The sequence below is a fragment of the Sipha flava genome, unplaced genomic scaffold (assembly GCF_003268045.1).
Source record: "Sipha flava isolate LNK unplaced genomic scaffold, YSA_version1 174_pilon_pilon, whole genome shotgun sequence".
NCBI lineage: Eukaryota > Metazoa > Arthropoda > Insecta > Hemiptera > Aphididae > Sipha > Sipha flava.
In genome coordinates this window covers 429,740-448,143 of record NW_020272000.1, presented here as the reverse complement: position 1 = coordinate 448,143, position 18,404 = coordinate 429,740, and the positions used below count along the sequence as shown (strand labels likewise).

The 18,404-nt window shown below is 27.7% G+C and overlaps 1 protein-coding gene across 1 annotated transcript in view; it reads left to right on the top strand.

The window, feature by feature from the left end:
* Positions 1–9,223: 9,223 nt before the first annotated feature.
* LOC112680178 (polypeptide N-acetylgalactosaminyltransferase 2-like) overlaps positions 9,224–18,404 on the top strand; it is a 32,309-nt gene continuing 23,128 nt past the window's right edge. The window contains exon 1 of the mRNA XM_025550201.1: positions 9,224–9,834. Within this exon, the coding sequence (XP_025405986.1) occupies positions 9,727–9,834 (108 nt within the window). The 5' untranslated portion in view covers positions 9,224–9,726. The remainder of the gene's footprint in view (positions 9,835–18,404) is intronic.

The window sequence follows — 18,404 nt, the reverse complement described above, 5'->3', positions numbered from 1 at the left end:
AATATACCGAACGCAAATAGACACTTGTTCGAGACCGGCTATATATGCAGTTTCGCCGACAAGAACTGCAAAACATTTCGATTTATTTACTCTGCCTACTATTTTATTGAATAAAATTGAATTACACGAATAAATTATTGCATTTTGACTTACAGAACTTGTATATTTTATGGAACCAGAACTTTCAAGGTATATTTTGAGCGAAGCATCACCGCGAGCTCTAAAGCGTAATAAATTACGAAAATTTCTGTCGTTAACATCATTATTATCAATAGACAATTTTCCGAAATCATGATGACCTCGTAGAGGTATATTTTGTCGACCGCATAAAATAATTGTTTCAATAACAGGTGAAATGTTTTTTCTATTTTCAAAAATTTGTCTTGCCCGAGCAGTATCTTTTTATATATTTTCAATAGATAAATGTACGTTTTTTTTTTATATCTATGAAATTATCCGCATCAAAGACGGATTGTTTGTGATACTGAAGTGTTACATGATTTTTAAACGTTTCCATTGTATGTTTCCAATTTTGAAAAGGTTTTCTAACCAAAGTGCCTAGTGTTTGAGAATTTATGATTTAGCAAACGCTACACAAAACGTACAAAATGCATCATCTAATTTTGCGGAGTACGCTAACCACGGAAAAGTATGCAACTATCTGTATTGAAATTTTAAATTTTTGGATCGTTTATCTTTACCATTAAATATCACAGTATTTGGGAATTCAAAAGTAGGTTCGGGCTTCCAAATTTTTTTAAGAACTTCTTTCTCTACATCTGTTAACGAGCGGTTAAAATAAAATTCAATATTGAAATTATTAAAATTCTGTTCGTTTTCTGTTTCAATAGTGTAAGATTTTTTTGACAGTTTGGTATGTTTGAGATTATTATCTATATTTGGTGAAATTATTCGTTTATTTGGAGAAGTTACGAAAACCGCAGATTTGTAATGGTCAAATTGCAGAAAATTTGTATTATTGGATTTTTTAAAAAATCGGCTTGACGAAGTTTGCTGAAACATAATAAAAGCAATTTATTATGTACTTACTTAATATTGACAAAAATATAACTCTTGTTTACTGGTTCACTCGTTACTCTTATAGTTGTTGAAGGCAAAATGAGCAGGGCTGCATTTAAGGAGGGTTAGAAACTGGCTACACTGCATGCTGGGGCATCATGCTTTTGGGCGAATTTTTAAAAATGCAATGTGTTTGGACAATTAAGCATTTAGCTTATTTTTAGAAATTTTTAAAATTTAATTTTTAAACTATTTTAGTATTTATAGACATTTAATGATGTTCAATACCAGATAACAATATTATTATATCGATAAAATAGAGTATTGACTATACATATAGAGCAGGTCAGGGGCGGCCAAACGGTGGATCTCGATCGCGGACGATTTCAGAGTCGATCATGTTAGAATTTATTTTTAGGCCACGTGCACAAAAATAATCGTGGTGGTCATGAACAAATTGTCGATAAGTTTTACCTGTAAATTTTTTATCTTTTATTCTGGTTTATAAAAAAAATTTCCAAGAAAGTCGATCTTCAAAGGTGAAGTATATTTTCAGTAGATCGTGGCCGAAAAAAATTTGGCCGCCTCTGATATAGAGTATAGACGTTGTACTTTAAAATTGTTTGATGTAATTTCTGAAATGTTACCGATTATAGATAAGAAAGATAGAACTACGTCGGTATCACTAGTGTATTTTTCTGTATCCAGTCCGCATAGAAGTACGTAACGTAGTATGGTTTTTGAACGATAGTGTGATCATGGAACCCAGGATATTAAAAAAAAAAAAAATAAAAAAATTGCTAAAATCGATGCAATTCGGACATACACCTCTGAGGCGTGGCATGCAATTTGGACAGACACCTGTAAAACGTGGCATGCAATTCGAACAGAACCCTCTAAGATCTAGCATGCAATTTGGATATTTTTTTTTTAGCATACAATTTGGATGCAGTCCTAAAAATGACTTAAAAATTAATAAACACCAAAAAAATGCAAAATAAATATTAATTATTCGGATTCATATGCTCAGTGGCGTAGCCAGAATTTTGCTAGGGGGGGGGGGTTAAATGTAAATTAAACTTAGTTTTTTTTAGTTTTCGTTAAGTTTTTTTGTTCAATTTAACTATTAAAAACAAAGTTCAGTTGTAAGCTTGTGAGTATACAATATTATAATTATATGTTATAAACACCTTAATATGAAAATTATTTATTTTTTATTTGTTTATAGAATCATACTTAACAAATCCAAATAATATTACTCGTATGAACATAACTATAATATTAAATATTTATTTATTTACAAAAGAAGTATTCCTGTTTTTATGGCTAATTTATTCAAAACGTCTTCCGACTGTAATATTATTTCTCTATAAACAAAAGTGCCAAACCATTTAATCTATTTTCGCAAGTCGTGTTCCGCAAATAAGTCTTCAATCATTTCAATATAGAAAAAAGATCTTTTACTACTGGCAGTAGTAACTAGAAGGTTGCTAAGATTTGAAATAATTTAAAAGTTGATGGGAAATTCATTTCACTGCATTCTTGAGAAGCGTCTTAGACATTTTTTGAAAAAACTTGTGTCTGTACAAATTTTTGTTGCCAAGTTTTTATTTCTCTGACTGTAGCTAATTTATTGCAATCCAAATCTTGGTCAGGAGCGTGGAGAGAGAAACCCGGATCCGAGGGGTATGTCTTAATTTTTTCTGCAGTGTTTATCAAATTCTTATCATTAATTTTGTTTAATTTTTAATAATTTATAGTCCTTAATTTCTAGGATCGGGGGAGGGGGAATCATTTCTTTCCCCTTTCCTACTTGTCAAGCCTGATATTAGTATATTTTAATTAGCTGTCTTATGTTCTCTTTTTAAAATTTGTCATTTTAGGAGGGTATAAGACAGGTAAAATTTTTAAGCATAGTTTTATGAGATAAAAATCGCTCATTTAGTTAATTTATAAAACTATCAATAAATGGAATAAACAGAGAAATCCTATAGTAAGGAGAATTTTCTTGTACATTGCAACCATTTAACATCCCCCCCCACCGGTCTACGGAACTACAAATGCTAATAAAAAACATTGGTGACCAAGAGAACATCGTCTAAAAAATTAAGAAAAAAAAAAAAAATGCAAAATGCATCAATTTCCGAGTCTTAGTTATTACTCTCATCTAATAAAGTAAAATATTTGCACTCAGGGATGACAAGTTTTTAAAATTGTATGTAGTGCAAGAATATATTTATTATTGTACTTATATAAAAATAAATTTACTATGCATTTTTTAAAGCGTTAAGGATGTTTTTTATTCTTAAATAATTGTGAATAGCAATAAATCAGCAATAATAAAAAATAATTAAACAATAATTAAATAATCATAAATATACTTTTTTCTAACCGCAGCTTCATTCATGAACTGGTTCGCAGTTTCATTAATATCAACTGTTTCTTTTTAATATACCTACATAAATTATTGCCAAATCGTTTTCTGCCATTCTTTTTTGAGTCATTTTAAATCTCATAAACGTTTTTAGTTGCCACTGAGATTTAAATGAGCCTTCAGCTGTAAATTATCTCACTGGTACTTTTAACAATTCGTTAATTAACATTACTAATTCTGACATTAAATCTTTTAAATTTGTTTTTTTTCCCTAAAAATTGCACAATATCAGAAGTTAACGATAGATTAATATTTTTTGCTTTTGCAATAACTAATAATAAATTACAATGTGATTCAAATTTATTTAAATTGAAATCTGAATCATAAAATTCAGTGATAAATGTTGTTTTTATTTTATCTGTATAAATTAAAAATTTCTCAAATTAAGTAAGCTGTTTATCAACTTCGGTTTGAAAACTATTTTTCAAAGTGTTCAATACAACATCAAGAACTTCATAAAAAATAACTTTGAATCCATCTTTAAGTGTTTCGAAATCATATTATTCTACCTATAGCCAAACGGTTAAAAATTGTTTTATTGTATTGTTGAAAGGTGTGGTGGAAAAGTGAACCAGATTTGTTTATTGCTTTTTTAGATGATGTGCGTACTACATTTATAAATAGCGACTTAAACGAAACTTTTATTTTAAATATTTATTTAACGAAATTTATATTATGTGGATGTGATTTTGAAATTGTGATTTTCGATATACGTGTGAGCCTACCTCCTCGTGATGCATTTTGGGAAATGCTAAGCGGCTTACAAAAAACAGGCTGGTGGACGCACGCTACACTGGTACCAATTTTTTTTCTTAATAATTTAATTTCGAATAAAACTAATTCTGTTGATTTTTTAGATATATAAACTAACAAACCTTGATTGCCGTCATGCACGAATCCAAGGGGGGTGGTCATGGGGATCATAACCCCTCCCCCTAAAAAAACATTAATATTAGGTCCTTCGTTTATTTAAAAAACTTAACTATGCATAAATTACGTTTTTAATTTTTTTTTCGATTAGATTTTTTCTTGCAATAAAAATGTTATACAACATATTATATTTATTTGCATTTAAACTACATCACCATTTGTTTATAAAATCATAATGGTTATCCAACTTCTAAGAATATTAATAGCGATTATATACTTTTTACCGATATAAAATTGTTGGCGAGTAAATATAAATAATATTTTATTTTTTTAATATATTATATTTATTAAATATAATAGTAAATATGTGGAAATGTTCGACCTTCGACGGAAAGATAACTTATTTTAGATAAGATTATTGTCAGTTAATTAATTTAATAATTAAACGTTACCCATGTGTCTACATACTCGTATTATACCATAGACTTGCTACGTCTAATATCTAAAAATAACTCCTTAAAACATACTATGCTCTAATCCCCTTAAAACATGGCTTCGTTCAAACATGGGAGAGAAACGCATCACCGGTTTCACTTTGCTCAATATTCACAAGAATATACACAAAATGTTGACGATATTATTTCTAAATTCGAAAAAACAAAACAAAGAAGATAAAACTTGGTAATTTAATTTTAAAAACTAACAACTTTATTTATATTTATTAATTATGCACTTATCATTATTCCTACATTATTATGTACTTATTTTGTAATATTTTATTGCAAATTGTACTTATTATTACTGAAATTTCCGGCTAATTTCATTTTTTGTAAAAAAAAGTAATTTCAGGAATTTTCAGTTATTTACTACAAACATTTAAGGTAATTAATTACAAATTTCATATTACTTCAAAAGTATGTTTGCAAATACCAATTACAAATTATTTAAGTAATTTAATTAAAGTAATTCAATTGCTGTAAAAGTGCCCAACCTTGCTTCCAGCTTAATTTCTTTAGTGGTATTTTAGGGGCACAATTTCAATGAAAAAACTGGGGGTGCTGAAGCCCTTCTATCTTTTTTATGTTCTTAATGGTTATAAACACTCGCAACCCGTACAATTCAACAGTTACTAAAATATTTGGTAAATATTTGAATATTTCTAAATTTAAATTGTTCACTTTGATTATATATTTTTATTACGCGTATAACGAATTGCCCATCTGTAAACACAAATGTTTCACCACATGATCACTTTAGATTCTGAGTGAAGCAAAGGATATTATTGTTTTATAATGATGTTTGTATTTTATTTTTTTAACACTTTTTCGGATAGAAATACTGGTCCAAAAGTTTTTTTCTTGGAACTTTTTAGATTTAAATTGGCATGTGGTGGTACTTTAGATAGATCATTTTTTAAATCTTAATAGTTTTTCCAAGCGTGAGGAAAAAAACTGTCCTGAAACGGTAAAAATATGCTGTAAATAAGACTTTCACTTTTCATATTTAAGTTATTTAGTCATAATTCCAAAAGTAATGTGACTAGAAACTTGTAATTTTTACCCTGTTTCAAAGATATTTTTTTTCGTATTTGATAACATTTTCAAAAATCATTTTTGATTTAAATATAGAACTTATACTACATACTATGTATATGAGTCTTTATGTAATAACATTTTTATTTGAAAATATAATATCACCTTACTCATATACGAGTACTTACTTATTTATCGATACAGAAAAATTTTTAAAAATCGTTAATCTGACATTTATTAGCAATTCATAAGCGTTTAAGTAAATTATTATACGTGCGATATTTACAGATTTTACTGTTTTTACATACATTTTTAACATTAAATATTTATTAAAAAAATTTGGTTTATCCAATCATTATGAAACTTTGAATACAGATAAATATTTGGTTAAAAAAATAATTTTTTTCTTCATCAAACAATAAAATGTTAAACAGGTTGATAAAAAAGAGAACCTACCGATAATTAGACTAAAAATGGTAAAATATACTTATAAATGATTGATTTTTATACTGAACTTTTTTTCAGAATCGATTTGATAAAGAAATGACATATAACTTTTTTAAACTCAGTATATTTACTACTAGGCTTGCCATTCGTTCCGGTATTCCGGCCGATCATTTAGTTTATTCCGGTTAATAGAAGCTGAGAGAAAATAACATTTAATATTATATAATTTACAGTAGAACCCCTCTAATCCGTCATCTTTGGAATTGGGGGTGTGATTGATGAAGGTCGGATTATTAGAATATAAAGAAACATTTGAAGACTAAATGTTACCAAATTTATTTATCAAATTATTTTAAATATTATTTTTAATTACATACATATATAAAATTAAATAAATAATAAAATAATAAAATAAATAAAAAATAGATGAATATTAAACGAGCAATTAATTTTATAAATATATTTAGCCACATACTATAAATTGGAAAATTCATAATAATTCGATAATACTATGGTCGGATCAACCGGAGTGGCCTACTAGCCGATGGCGGATGAGAGGGGTTCTACTGTAATAATAAAACATAGAATAATATTTTACATAATATTATAATATTATGGTAATCTAATCGGTATGGTTATATATAGTAATAATGTATTTCTGTATTAGTCATTAAATTACAAAATTATATACTTATTTTGTTTTCATATCAAAAAAAAAAAAAAAAAAAAAAAGTCATTCAATATGATAGTTTAGGTTTAAGGATTTCAAAATCTGGTAATCCTACTTATTACTATTATCCAGTTCAAGGATCAAAGAGACGAAGGACGAACTTCCACCATCATTATTTAAATAATAAATTTATATATTTATACAATAAAAACTCTGTTTTTTTTATATGTAATCAGTAAAGAGTATTTAAATGTAAATTAACATTAACACATTTGGGGGTACTAATTTCGAAAATGGGAGTGCTAAGCACACCCAAGCCTCCCAATTTGCGCTTTTGAGTATTTTGTTAAAGGAATGAAATAAGAACATAAGATGTTGATAGCATTGATTATAAATACTAGTATTTATAATAAATGGCGATATTTAACATTTTTTTGTAAATTAATGTAGTTCTACGCACTACATAAAAAATGCTAAGTGGTGTAATCGCTCCGTGCCCCTTCATAGTTGAAAAATCTTGTATATGCCATTAAAAAAGGTATTTGTTTATTTAAAATAACACTTACCTACCTTTAAAAAATTATTGTAGCGTATTTAAAATCATAATCATATCTAACAAAGTAAATGTAAGAATGTGAAGAATGACCGAAAATGAATGTTTTACTAATGCATTTTCATTATTTGGTAATTAATAAATACTTAGGTATACGTGTTAGGCGTTACCTATAGCTTATATTAATTAAATCTATCGATATTATGTAGATATATATTAACAGGAGTGCGACAAAGTTAGGATTTTTTGGTTTGTTTTATATTTGAAAATGTAATATTCAATTTCATAATATAACATATTACTTTGTATGCAATTTGATTTTGAAGGTTACACATTATATTACAAACTAAATTCTTTTAATTTTAAACTGTATGTTGTTAACAACTAGTTTTTTAAAAATATAGTATAGTAATATGCCAAAATATTTCACAATAAGGTATTCTCAATGAAAATGTTGAAACTAAGTACTATAATTGTATCACTTATTTAAGCAATTGATTGTCATCGATTATAGAATAATATGTATTATATATTACATACATTTGTAAACAATTTTATAAAATTTATAATATTGTTTAGAAATTGTAAATTGAAAAGCGACAAAAAATGGACGACGTTGGGCGAAAAGGAATAAAACCGAAAAATAACATAAAATATTAGTAATTATGTATATTAGTACACAGTAGTAATTATATGGGAATGGGTCCAGGGGGTCTGGGTCTCCCCCAGGTCCAGAGTTTAGGCTATAATATGTGACACTCGTTTGGGACACTGGAGTTTAAAATGTTGTTATGTTTTTTTTCGTTTATAAGAATTCAATTTAAGAATATAAGATATTAAATGGAATAATTCAATTTTAAGCAATAAATTATTATTAACGGGTTAAACATTTTTGTGTCTTAATATATTACAAGATAATTTCTAAGGATCTCCCCAGAACATGTTTTAAAAACTGTTTGTGCAGGCTCATGATGTTTTAAATGTACTCAAATGACATTTCAAATTACCTACACAATTAAATTCGTGAAAAATTGGCTAGTTAATTGTAATTGTTCCTTGCGTTTGCACTAGTAGTATTAGACAGTTCATTGAATTCGGTATGAGACATATAAGTATAATATATGTGTATAGATTATAATATAGAGTTGAATGGTTTGAATCCGCAAAGGCCAAAAAAACATTCCGTTTATTCAGCGGTGCTCATCCCTGTATGTGTACAACATGTCGATACGCAAGTATAGTAGTTACTGCCGCGCACCAGACCAGCTGATTCATCCGTTGCATTCCGGTAAAGCGAACGTATTTCACGGTCCAAATAATAATAATGATAATAGTATTAATAATTAAAAATATATTAACCGCTTTGGTACGCGATCGTGGTCGCTGTTGGTGTATTAAAATATTCGTCACGGTTTGACGATACATAATTACGGCACCGAGACGTTTAGGCGGCGAATAAATAACACGCCGAGCCGCGTTCAGATGAGTGTTGTACAATAGAGTGTATATTTTTTATTTATTTTAATTTTTTTCTCGCGATCGTTAAAAAGCGGCGCGCAACCACTGTGATGGATATATTATTATTATTATTATTATTGTTATTGTTGTTGTATATCGTGGTAGTGGCGCGGTACACGAGCGCCAAACACGTATCCTGCTCTACTACTCTACTCGCGATCAGCTGCTGCTGCTCAGACGACCGCGGCGACGGGCCTCCAGCAGCAGTTCCACGGCGACGGTGTAGTAGCACAGTCCGGCAGTCAGCATTCGATCACGGTCGGCGCGTGTGCTCCGTCGCGTCAGCTCGATACGTCTCCGTGCTTCGTAACGTTCGTCCGCTATCGCGTGCCCACCAGCAACCGCGAACAATAATTATTTTAAACACGTCCACCCGGGGACTTGTTCGAACGTTTCGTCGCTTCGGTACCGCGGCGCCCCTGGCAGTCCGATCTCCACCCGTATTACCGAGTTGTTATCGCGGACAGACGATATTATTACGTTGTTGTGCACGTCGCGAAACGATGGTTGCGTAGCGGCACGTCGTACAGCGCGGTTGCCGTGGTCGATTACTCGCGAAAAGACACCCGTCCCGCAGTCGTCGGTCCCGCGTTGTCCGACGTGACGGCAGCTCCGCGCGTTTGATGGTGGTGTGCTAAACGCGGCGACGCGCTCCTCAACGGTCAAAGGCCGCGTGCGCACGATGGGGGCCGGCAAAATGCGAAGGAAAGTCAAGGTGCTATTGATTTTCCTGACGTCGTGGATGTTCGTGGTAGTATACTTCATACAGTCCAGTTCCAGGGATACAAAGGTACGTCGTCGCAGCCGCCGTTGGCACGAACGCTTTCATAAAATAATATGTATTATGTTAATCGATACGTTGTGCAGTACAGTGTACGTGTAAATGTACATCAAATATACATATATATACACGATCCGTATTTTGTATTTACGTATAGGGGGCGGGACGGGGATGGGTATTCATCGGCTATCATTATGGAAAAATACATTAGTGCAGGCGTGTAAGGATTTTCGAAGCAATCAAAAGGCCCGTGCATATCGCGTGTGCGCACACACAATCACGTAATTTTGAGTACAGTACATTATTTACTGGTACGATGCCAAAAGTTTGATATTCGTATGTTTTTGAAATATAATTTCTAATACACGGTAGTACCGATTTAGCCCAGAATTCCATACCTCTTATAAATTTAGTGCCGTAGCCAGAAATGATTTTGATGACACTGTACATTTATTTTTTGCTAAACTATACTAACCTCTACAAGAATATCATTCACAAATAGTATTTTCTCATTATTATATCTACGTTGTACAATTAAATATTTCTTTTAAGACTTTTAACATTTCTTTTATCGAAAACTATTGAGTTTTATTCGTATGTGAATAATGAGACATAAAAATGTTCTCTTAAAAATGTTAAAAATTAATTAAATGAAAAATAAAACAATAAGACACTACTATTAACATTTATTAGGAAATAAAAATATTAATTGAATAACAATAATACAATTTATTATTGTTATTATTATTATTATTATTATTATTATCGTTATTTAATAATGACGTATAATAAAAATAGTTCACATGCAATTTAAAATAAATTTATTCAGTTATTAGTTACATTATAGTTTTAATAAATCTTGATAACTTGATTTTCACTGTTCATTTATATATATATATATATATATATATATTCAAGATTTCCCACCTAGAATAAACAGTTAAGTCGAGCTTAAAATTCGGTGATTTAAATATTTTATTTAAAATAAATAATGCATAGAATATATCAAGAAGTAATAAGCCGTTAATTTAATTACATAATTATTATTATATTTGGTTTATTACTCAATTTAATGCCGACTAATCAATTAAATATTAATTAAAAATAAAGTAAAATAATATCATTTAGTGACACGTGCTACCTTTGATATAATTACCACTTTCTTCGTTACGTTATTGTCGTTTGTGGCTTCGTCCATATTCCAGGTATTTAAAACATACATAATTTAGTTGAATTAATTTTATGATATTAAATTTAAATTTTCCCAAATGTGAAAATAATTATTTTCTATTATGTTTACAATAAATATTTTATCCTTATTTAGTACGTTTTTACATAAATATTATGGAGAATTATGATAAGGGTTTGATTTTTAGTGAGAACCTCACTGGCTTAATCAGAAATTTTGAACATACTTATTATTATTATTTAAATAGTTCTAACTTTCAAGAATGTAAACATTTTTCAATTTTTAGGGACTAAAATCAGTTAGAATGTAATATTATGTAAAACAATCTAACATAATACTCATGCAATGTTATGAATAATTGAGTATTTTTGGACATCAATCTTATATTTTTGCAGTAATAGGTTAGGTTAGCTCTAACCTCATGGTTATGGAAACTGATTTTTTTATATCTACATTTTATAGTTATGAATAAAAAGTTATTTATAATAGACAATACTGCCTAAAAAAAACAGATTCATCAAAACGATTATCAAATTATTGAAATACTGTTATTATCTTATGAAATTATTTTAATATTAATTCACAGTAGTGATATTTAGAATAGCATACCTATACATATGTAAATCAATGATCATAACCAGGTTTTATTTAATTTAAAATGGTTCATAATTTTGAGATTATAAATGCAAGTACAATTCAGAGGCTAAAATATATTCTTTTTTGTACTGCACACTTAAAGATTTTGTCATACTCCCTTTTCAAACGTTAACAGTAATGAGTAACACGGTTAAAATAGTTAGTATTTTCGATTTTACTGATGATACTCGTTCATCTTGAAATTTTAAAAATATGTAAAATAATTGAATAAAAAAAAATGTAAAATTAAAATTAAATACCATAATAGGTGAGTATAAAGAATAGAACCACAACACGTTTTTAAATTTTGTACTACACACTTAACATTTCGAATTGCACAAAGTGTGTCGTACTGCACACAATTTTAGTCCCTGGTACAATTCAAAATAAATATAACACTATTACACATTTATATTTATTTCCATAATTTGGCTTTAAATATGAATACAGAAATTATATTGTATTTAATATTAAAGATTATTGTGTCAAAATACAAACCTTCTGAAACAAATTACAACATTTGGCATTGATATAAACATAACCAGTTCTATAAAATACTTAGTAATTGTAAAATATTATTCAAAATATTGAATAATAATATTACCAGGGTGAAAACGTATAAGTATTATATATAAGTATTACTATTTAGTATAAAACCAGTACCTATTATACGTACGTATAAAACATATAGTATATATAAAATACATAATTATGTACGTTTTATATCATATAAAAATAAAAACCCTTATAAACAATTTAACATACATTTAAAATGTAAACTAACAATAAAAAAATTAAATTTAAATAATAAATAGACAACTTTGATGCTATTGGTATAAATTATTTATAATTATCGTTATCTTATCGTGGATTTATTTATAGAAAATATATTGTAAAATTTTTATATTTTTATATTATTAGATTTTAGATGAAAAATTAAAGTATTTGAACATTTATTCTAATAATGTTAATATTTTAGTTTAAATAATTGTACATGGTTCAAAGAATGGGGAATTATGATACAATAATCAAATTCAACTCATTGTACTTTCATAGCAAGATTAAGAAACTCTCCAAACATAAATATGAATAATCCACCCATCCCAGTTACACCAAAAAATTGCTATTAGGTTTCCATCTGACCCGGCGACTGAACTGGACTCATCATGTCCATACCGAACGAATTATTCTCAACAACCTATCCCAACAGCTGCGACTCTTTCTAATTTCTAAATGTAAATTTAAACAATACAATTTTCCTTTATAAACTCTTCTTGAAACCCATATGGTTATATGGTATTCAACTTTGGGGTTCAACCAAGCCTTTGAATAAAAACAAAATCCAAATGTTTTTTAAAGTTTTCTTGATATTACATCATATAAACTTAGGTATATAGATATGCAGTTTTTAATATTTGTATATCAGATAACATTGTTCGTATAATAAATGTTCTAGATATTAAATTTAATTGAGTACAATAAAAATAAATATGATAATTTTTTCAGTATAAAATTATGTTACACAAAGTAGTTATTCAATTATACAAAGTAAATTATATTTACAATTATAACTAAAGTCAAATGAGCTGATTTAAAACGTCGTGGGGTCGATGACATTGAAATTTGCAGCTATTTGGATGAACATTTAGACTAAAATATCGTGGATCATTAGCTTTTTGTAAATGACTGAGAAGAACTTATCGATGCCCTTGGTCTAATGAAAGGGAAACCAATAGTAGACCAATAGGTACATGTCAAACGATAAAATAATAAAAATAAATACATTTCAGCAAATTGGAAAGATGTATAGAAAGACGTACGAAAAAACTGTGAATAATAAATCATAATATAATCTTTTGAAGAAAAAAAATGATAGTTTAACATATTCGAGTAGGTACCTGTCTCTATCTGGTTTCCTACTTTTTGACTATTTTATCAGTCAAATAATTTTTAAAACAATTATCAGTATGATATTTGGTATTCTATACTACATTTTTTCATGTATGTCATTTATATTGAATACGTTACTTTAATAGCTAATGTAACATATTTCTTTCAAGTTGTATATTTTTATTTCTACATGACATGATGTTTTACAATCTAGACTTAAATGGTTTTCCACGAATTATTTTAACATATTGTTTAGTTGTAACTATGGTGTTTTTATTTTCTAGCGATGCTAAGAAAATTTATTCTTCAGTTTTACTTGTTTATATTTTATTGATAGTTTTCTTAATTTTTTATATTCAATAGATCGATCCATTGTTTTGGTTGACATCATTAATATTAAAGCCAGAGCCAATTAAAATTAAAATTAAAATAAGATTATACGTTAGGATTTATTCAATATTTTGCAACGACGGTTTAATGAATAACTTAAATTTATTTAAAATTAAATAATTTTATGTAAAAGATAAATAGTTTTCTATAAAAAATAAATTTTTATTATTTATAAAAATAATTAATTGTATTATATAATCAACAAAAATAACACTTGCTTAAATAAGTAATAAAGTATAAAGAAAATTAATTTTAAAATAATTTAAATAACTATTAATGAAGATGGATAAGTAAAGAAAATAGTTCAAAAAAAAAACTATTGTGTTATATAACATGTATGACGTGTTTATTGTAGTAACCAGTAAGTACCTTTAATTGTAATTTGTGTTTATTATTAAGAGCAATGTCACAATTGATGGAAGTAATTTTTGAAGGCCACGTTACCCGACGACCGATGCACCTACCTATTCCGTTAAAATTCATCAATCGTATTTAGTACCAGTTGGTTCGTAGTTGTTATGTAACATTATCTTTGACACGTGGTGGGTTGGTTTGGATTATTTGATTTATGTATTTGAGTTATGCCAATTGTTTATTATTATATGTATTATATAAAATAAAATTCAGTCTTATTAGCTTAAAAAAAATGTATTTAACAAATAATATTCTAAATCTAAATGTCTAGCTAAAAACAGAATTTAGTTTCAAGACAAAAAGTCTAAAAATCATACACCGACATTTATCAATTAATTATTTACTAATTGCCAAGATCATATAATACACATGTAATTTTATTTATATATTTATTATAATTAGTATATATGGACTCTCAAGAAAATACCTGGTAGTCAAATTTCAGAAATTTTCAAAAGTTTTTTTATATTTATAATTACCATTTGGTATTATAATAGTTTACTCCTGTGCACCTAGTACACTACATGTAATCAGACCGTGTCTTCGGTCCTGGTTGTTACATAGTTAAGGTTAGAATTACTCGGTAACCAAACGTTCGAATAAAAGAAAAATTGATTTTGTCCACCAAAGAAGTGTAATTTAATGGTTTATATACCTACTGTGTGTGTGTGTGTGTGTGTGTGTGTGTGTGTGTGTGTGTGTGTGTATGTGTATGACGTTTGGCAGACGAGACGTAACGCGCATACAATAAATATAATCTATTATGTTATTCGAAAACTGAAATATGGAACGGTGAAACTGCTAGATAGAATAACCATAGGTATTTATTATTATTATTTTTCGACGGAAATTCAATGTAACGTAGCGCGTAGTGTATGTGCGAAAGGGTGAAAGTGAATTGAACGTTAGCTCGTTTTTATATAGAAAAAAACATAGTTGAAAAAATAACCAGTCTACCTTGTGCCTCCTACAACGATAATTTCTCACGCAAACTATTACCATACTCGATTGTAGTCACGATCACTAGCTGCAGATTAAGTGTCGTAAAAATACAATTTGATTGAAAATAATATAATATATATAATATATACAAAATAATAATAATGCCCTTAGTTAAATTATGATCGGTGATTTGTTATTGGGTATGTTTTTCAATGCTTATATTTGTATAAAAATATTTAGTTTGTTCATTTTTAATTTAATAGTTTTTAAAAAACTAGTTCTTTTTTTGGAATTTATAATTATATAACTATACAATATACGATTATATATATTAATGAATCTGGCTAATGAAAAAAATGTATTTACATAGTTTTTTTTCTCAGTGTCGTAAAATATATTATTTATTTATAAATGTTTTTTGAATGTGCTATTTTTACAATATATATTTATTCATATTTATATTGTATGTTCGGTGATCCGAAGAAAAATCATGTTGGGGCCCAATAATTTTTTATTAAGGACTGTGATTTGGTTTCAATATATATATATACTATATATTTTTGTTAGCTAAAAATATAATCTTACTACGATGTTATGGATAATTATTTTTTTCGGTAGAGAATGATTTCCCAAAAAAAAAGTCAGAAAATTAACTATATCTGATGTCAATATTTGAAGTTGTAAATTATATATTATTTATGTGGCACTGTAAGCATATTAAGCGGAAGTATCAGTATTTTTTAATTAATAATTTTGATAATTTATTGTTGTTAACGCCTTAACGGTCTACTTATATTCATTATTAATATATGTATATATACATATATATATATATATATATATATATATATATATATATATTATATTGTATTATACATCGGAAGCTGTGACGATGTGCGTTGGAATAAAAAATCGTGTACTAGCGAGATTTTATCTGCGAATAAAATTATTTAAAATAAAATTAACTTTCAACAATGAAATTAAAAACTGTTTTTATTACAAGGAAATCATCACCGATCCTGCCCCGTTATTCTATTCAATTATAATACTCATTATTAACATTTGGAATCATGTATACGCTCGGGTAATCAAGTTGTAATATCCTAGCGCCCGCGTGCGCCCTCGTTATTCTATTGTACTGACTATACAACTAATAAATCGATGGGTGTCAACGCCGGAGCTTCAAATGACCGAACGGTTTTTGTTGATTTGTTTTTTATAGGATATTTTTTTTATGCTCATTCCCAGCACGCATACAGGAACTGCGATCGTTACATCTACAGCTATTTTGTCGTCAGACAGTGTTTTTGGAACAAATCCACATCGTCCTCGTTATCTATTGTATAAAAAAAAAATTAATAAAAGTTTACTGTATTTAACACACACACACACACACACACACACACACATATATATATATATATATATATATAATGTTACCAATAATTAGCGCACATATCATCACGTATAGTTTGTATTGTAAATTCCATTGTAAATAATGGTACCTACTTACTTTTCTTGGCAAAAAAAAAAAAAAAAACCCGTAGACACATAAAAATAATGATTTTTTGATATATTAGCCAATCATCAATATTTACAGTTTTATACCAATATATTTTGAACTTTTTGTATTTATTACCATTACAAAAAATATGACCATTTTAAATGACAAGATAGTTGTTTTAAAATAAAAATATGAAAACTAATTTTAAAATATGTGTCTAATCTTTGAATTTCTTTGTTTATTAACAATGAATATATCATTAATATTAATAAGTATATGTACTTATATCATAATCAACTATACTCGAATTTCACAGTATGCGCTGTTGTTGAGTTTATAAAAAGAGATAAATTATCTTGTAAACTCAAAATTAATTTTGTAATGTAAGGAATTTAATTTTTTACCTACATTTTCGCAAACGTATTTAGCCATCTAAAATTATAAATTTTTATACTTTAAGATTAAAGCAATCAAATTTTGTACTTAATTTTTTTTCGTTATTATCAACGTTAATCTTATAAATTGTGGTTATTTATCTGTTAGTGCTCCTAATATACATTGCCAATTCATATTATTTATGTCAAACTTTTATTTTTATTTTTGCAAGTGCTAAGTTACTAAGGTTTAAATATGGAACCAATAGTTTCATAGTTTTTCAGGTGTATACTTTTGCGAATAAATTTTATTGATCACATATACCACAAAAATATATTAATCGAAAAAGATTTTATTGTTGTTGTAGTATAATAGCTTAATATAATAATTTAACTTGTATGATTTAGTTCAATTAGAAATAATTCAATTTTATTATTAATTATAAAAAAAGTATAAATATTCATGATATTAAAATAGCACTATTAACTTAGTTCAATAAAATTTGCTATTTTATATAAATATTTTATAGTTAAATAAAATAAATGTATACTTTTATTAACACCTTTAGAATTAATACGAATCTTATAAGGCCAAAAGGTGTTTAAAATTTCAGAAATTTAGGTACATCGTTGGTTCGCTATACCGAAAAATCGTAATTTTAAATCCGTCATTAATAAATATATGATATAAATATTTGTTAAAAAAATAAATATATAATAATATAAGGTATATATAATATATATACCTAATATAGGTACTCATGTTGAAATTTAACAATCATTATAACCCAATAACATTTGGTAGTGTACTTAAAACTATGTTATAGATATATTACTCAATAATAAATCCTATATAAATTTGTATTTATCTTTATTTGAATAATTATTGTTGTCCAGTTTAATTTGCCAATACGATGATTATTTAACGAAGATTCCTCTCAAATACATACTCAAATCTGTTAACTAACCCGTTTACTGTATTACGTGATCAAAATGTCCATTCACGGAAATTTTGACCTGAGCTCTGAGGGGTCGCGCACGCGTTGCGTCTTTCTGAGATTACAGCAATTTCTATAATAAAATCCAAGCAAAGCCTAGAAGATTGACCTAAAACCTTTTTCTTGTTAAGAACCATAATTTAACTGCACGCCAACGTTCGTGTTCCATCATTCACTGTCCACGGGATATTTTCCTGAAATACGGTAAGTATCGTATAATGGTTTTTGAATTATATTCTGGC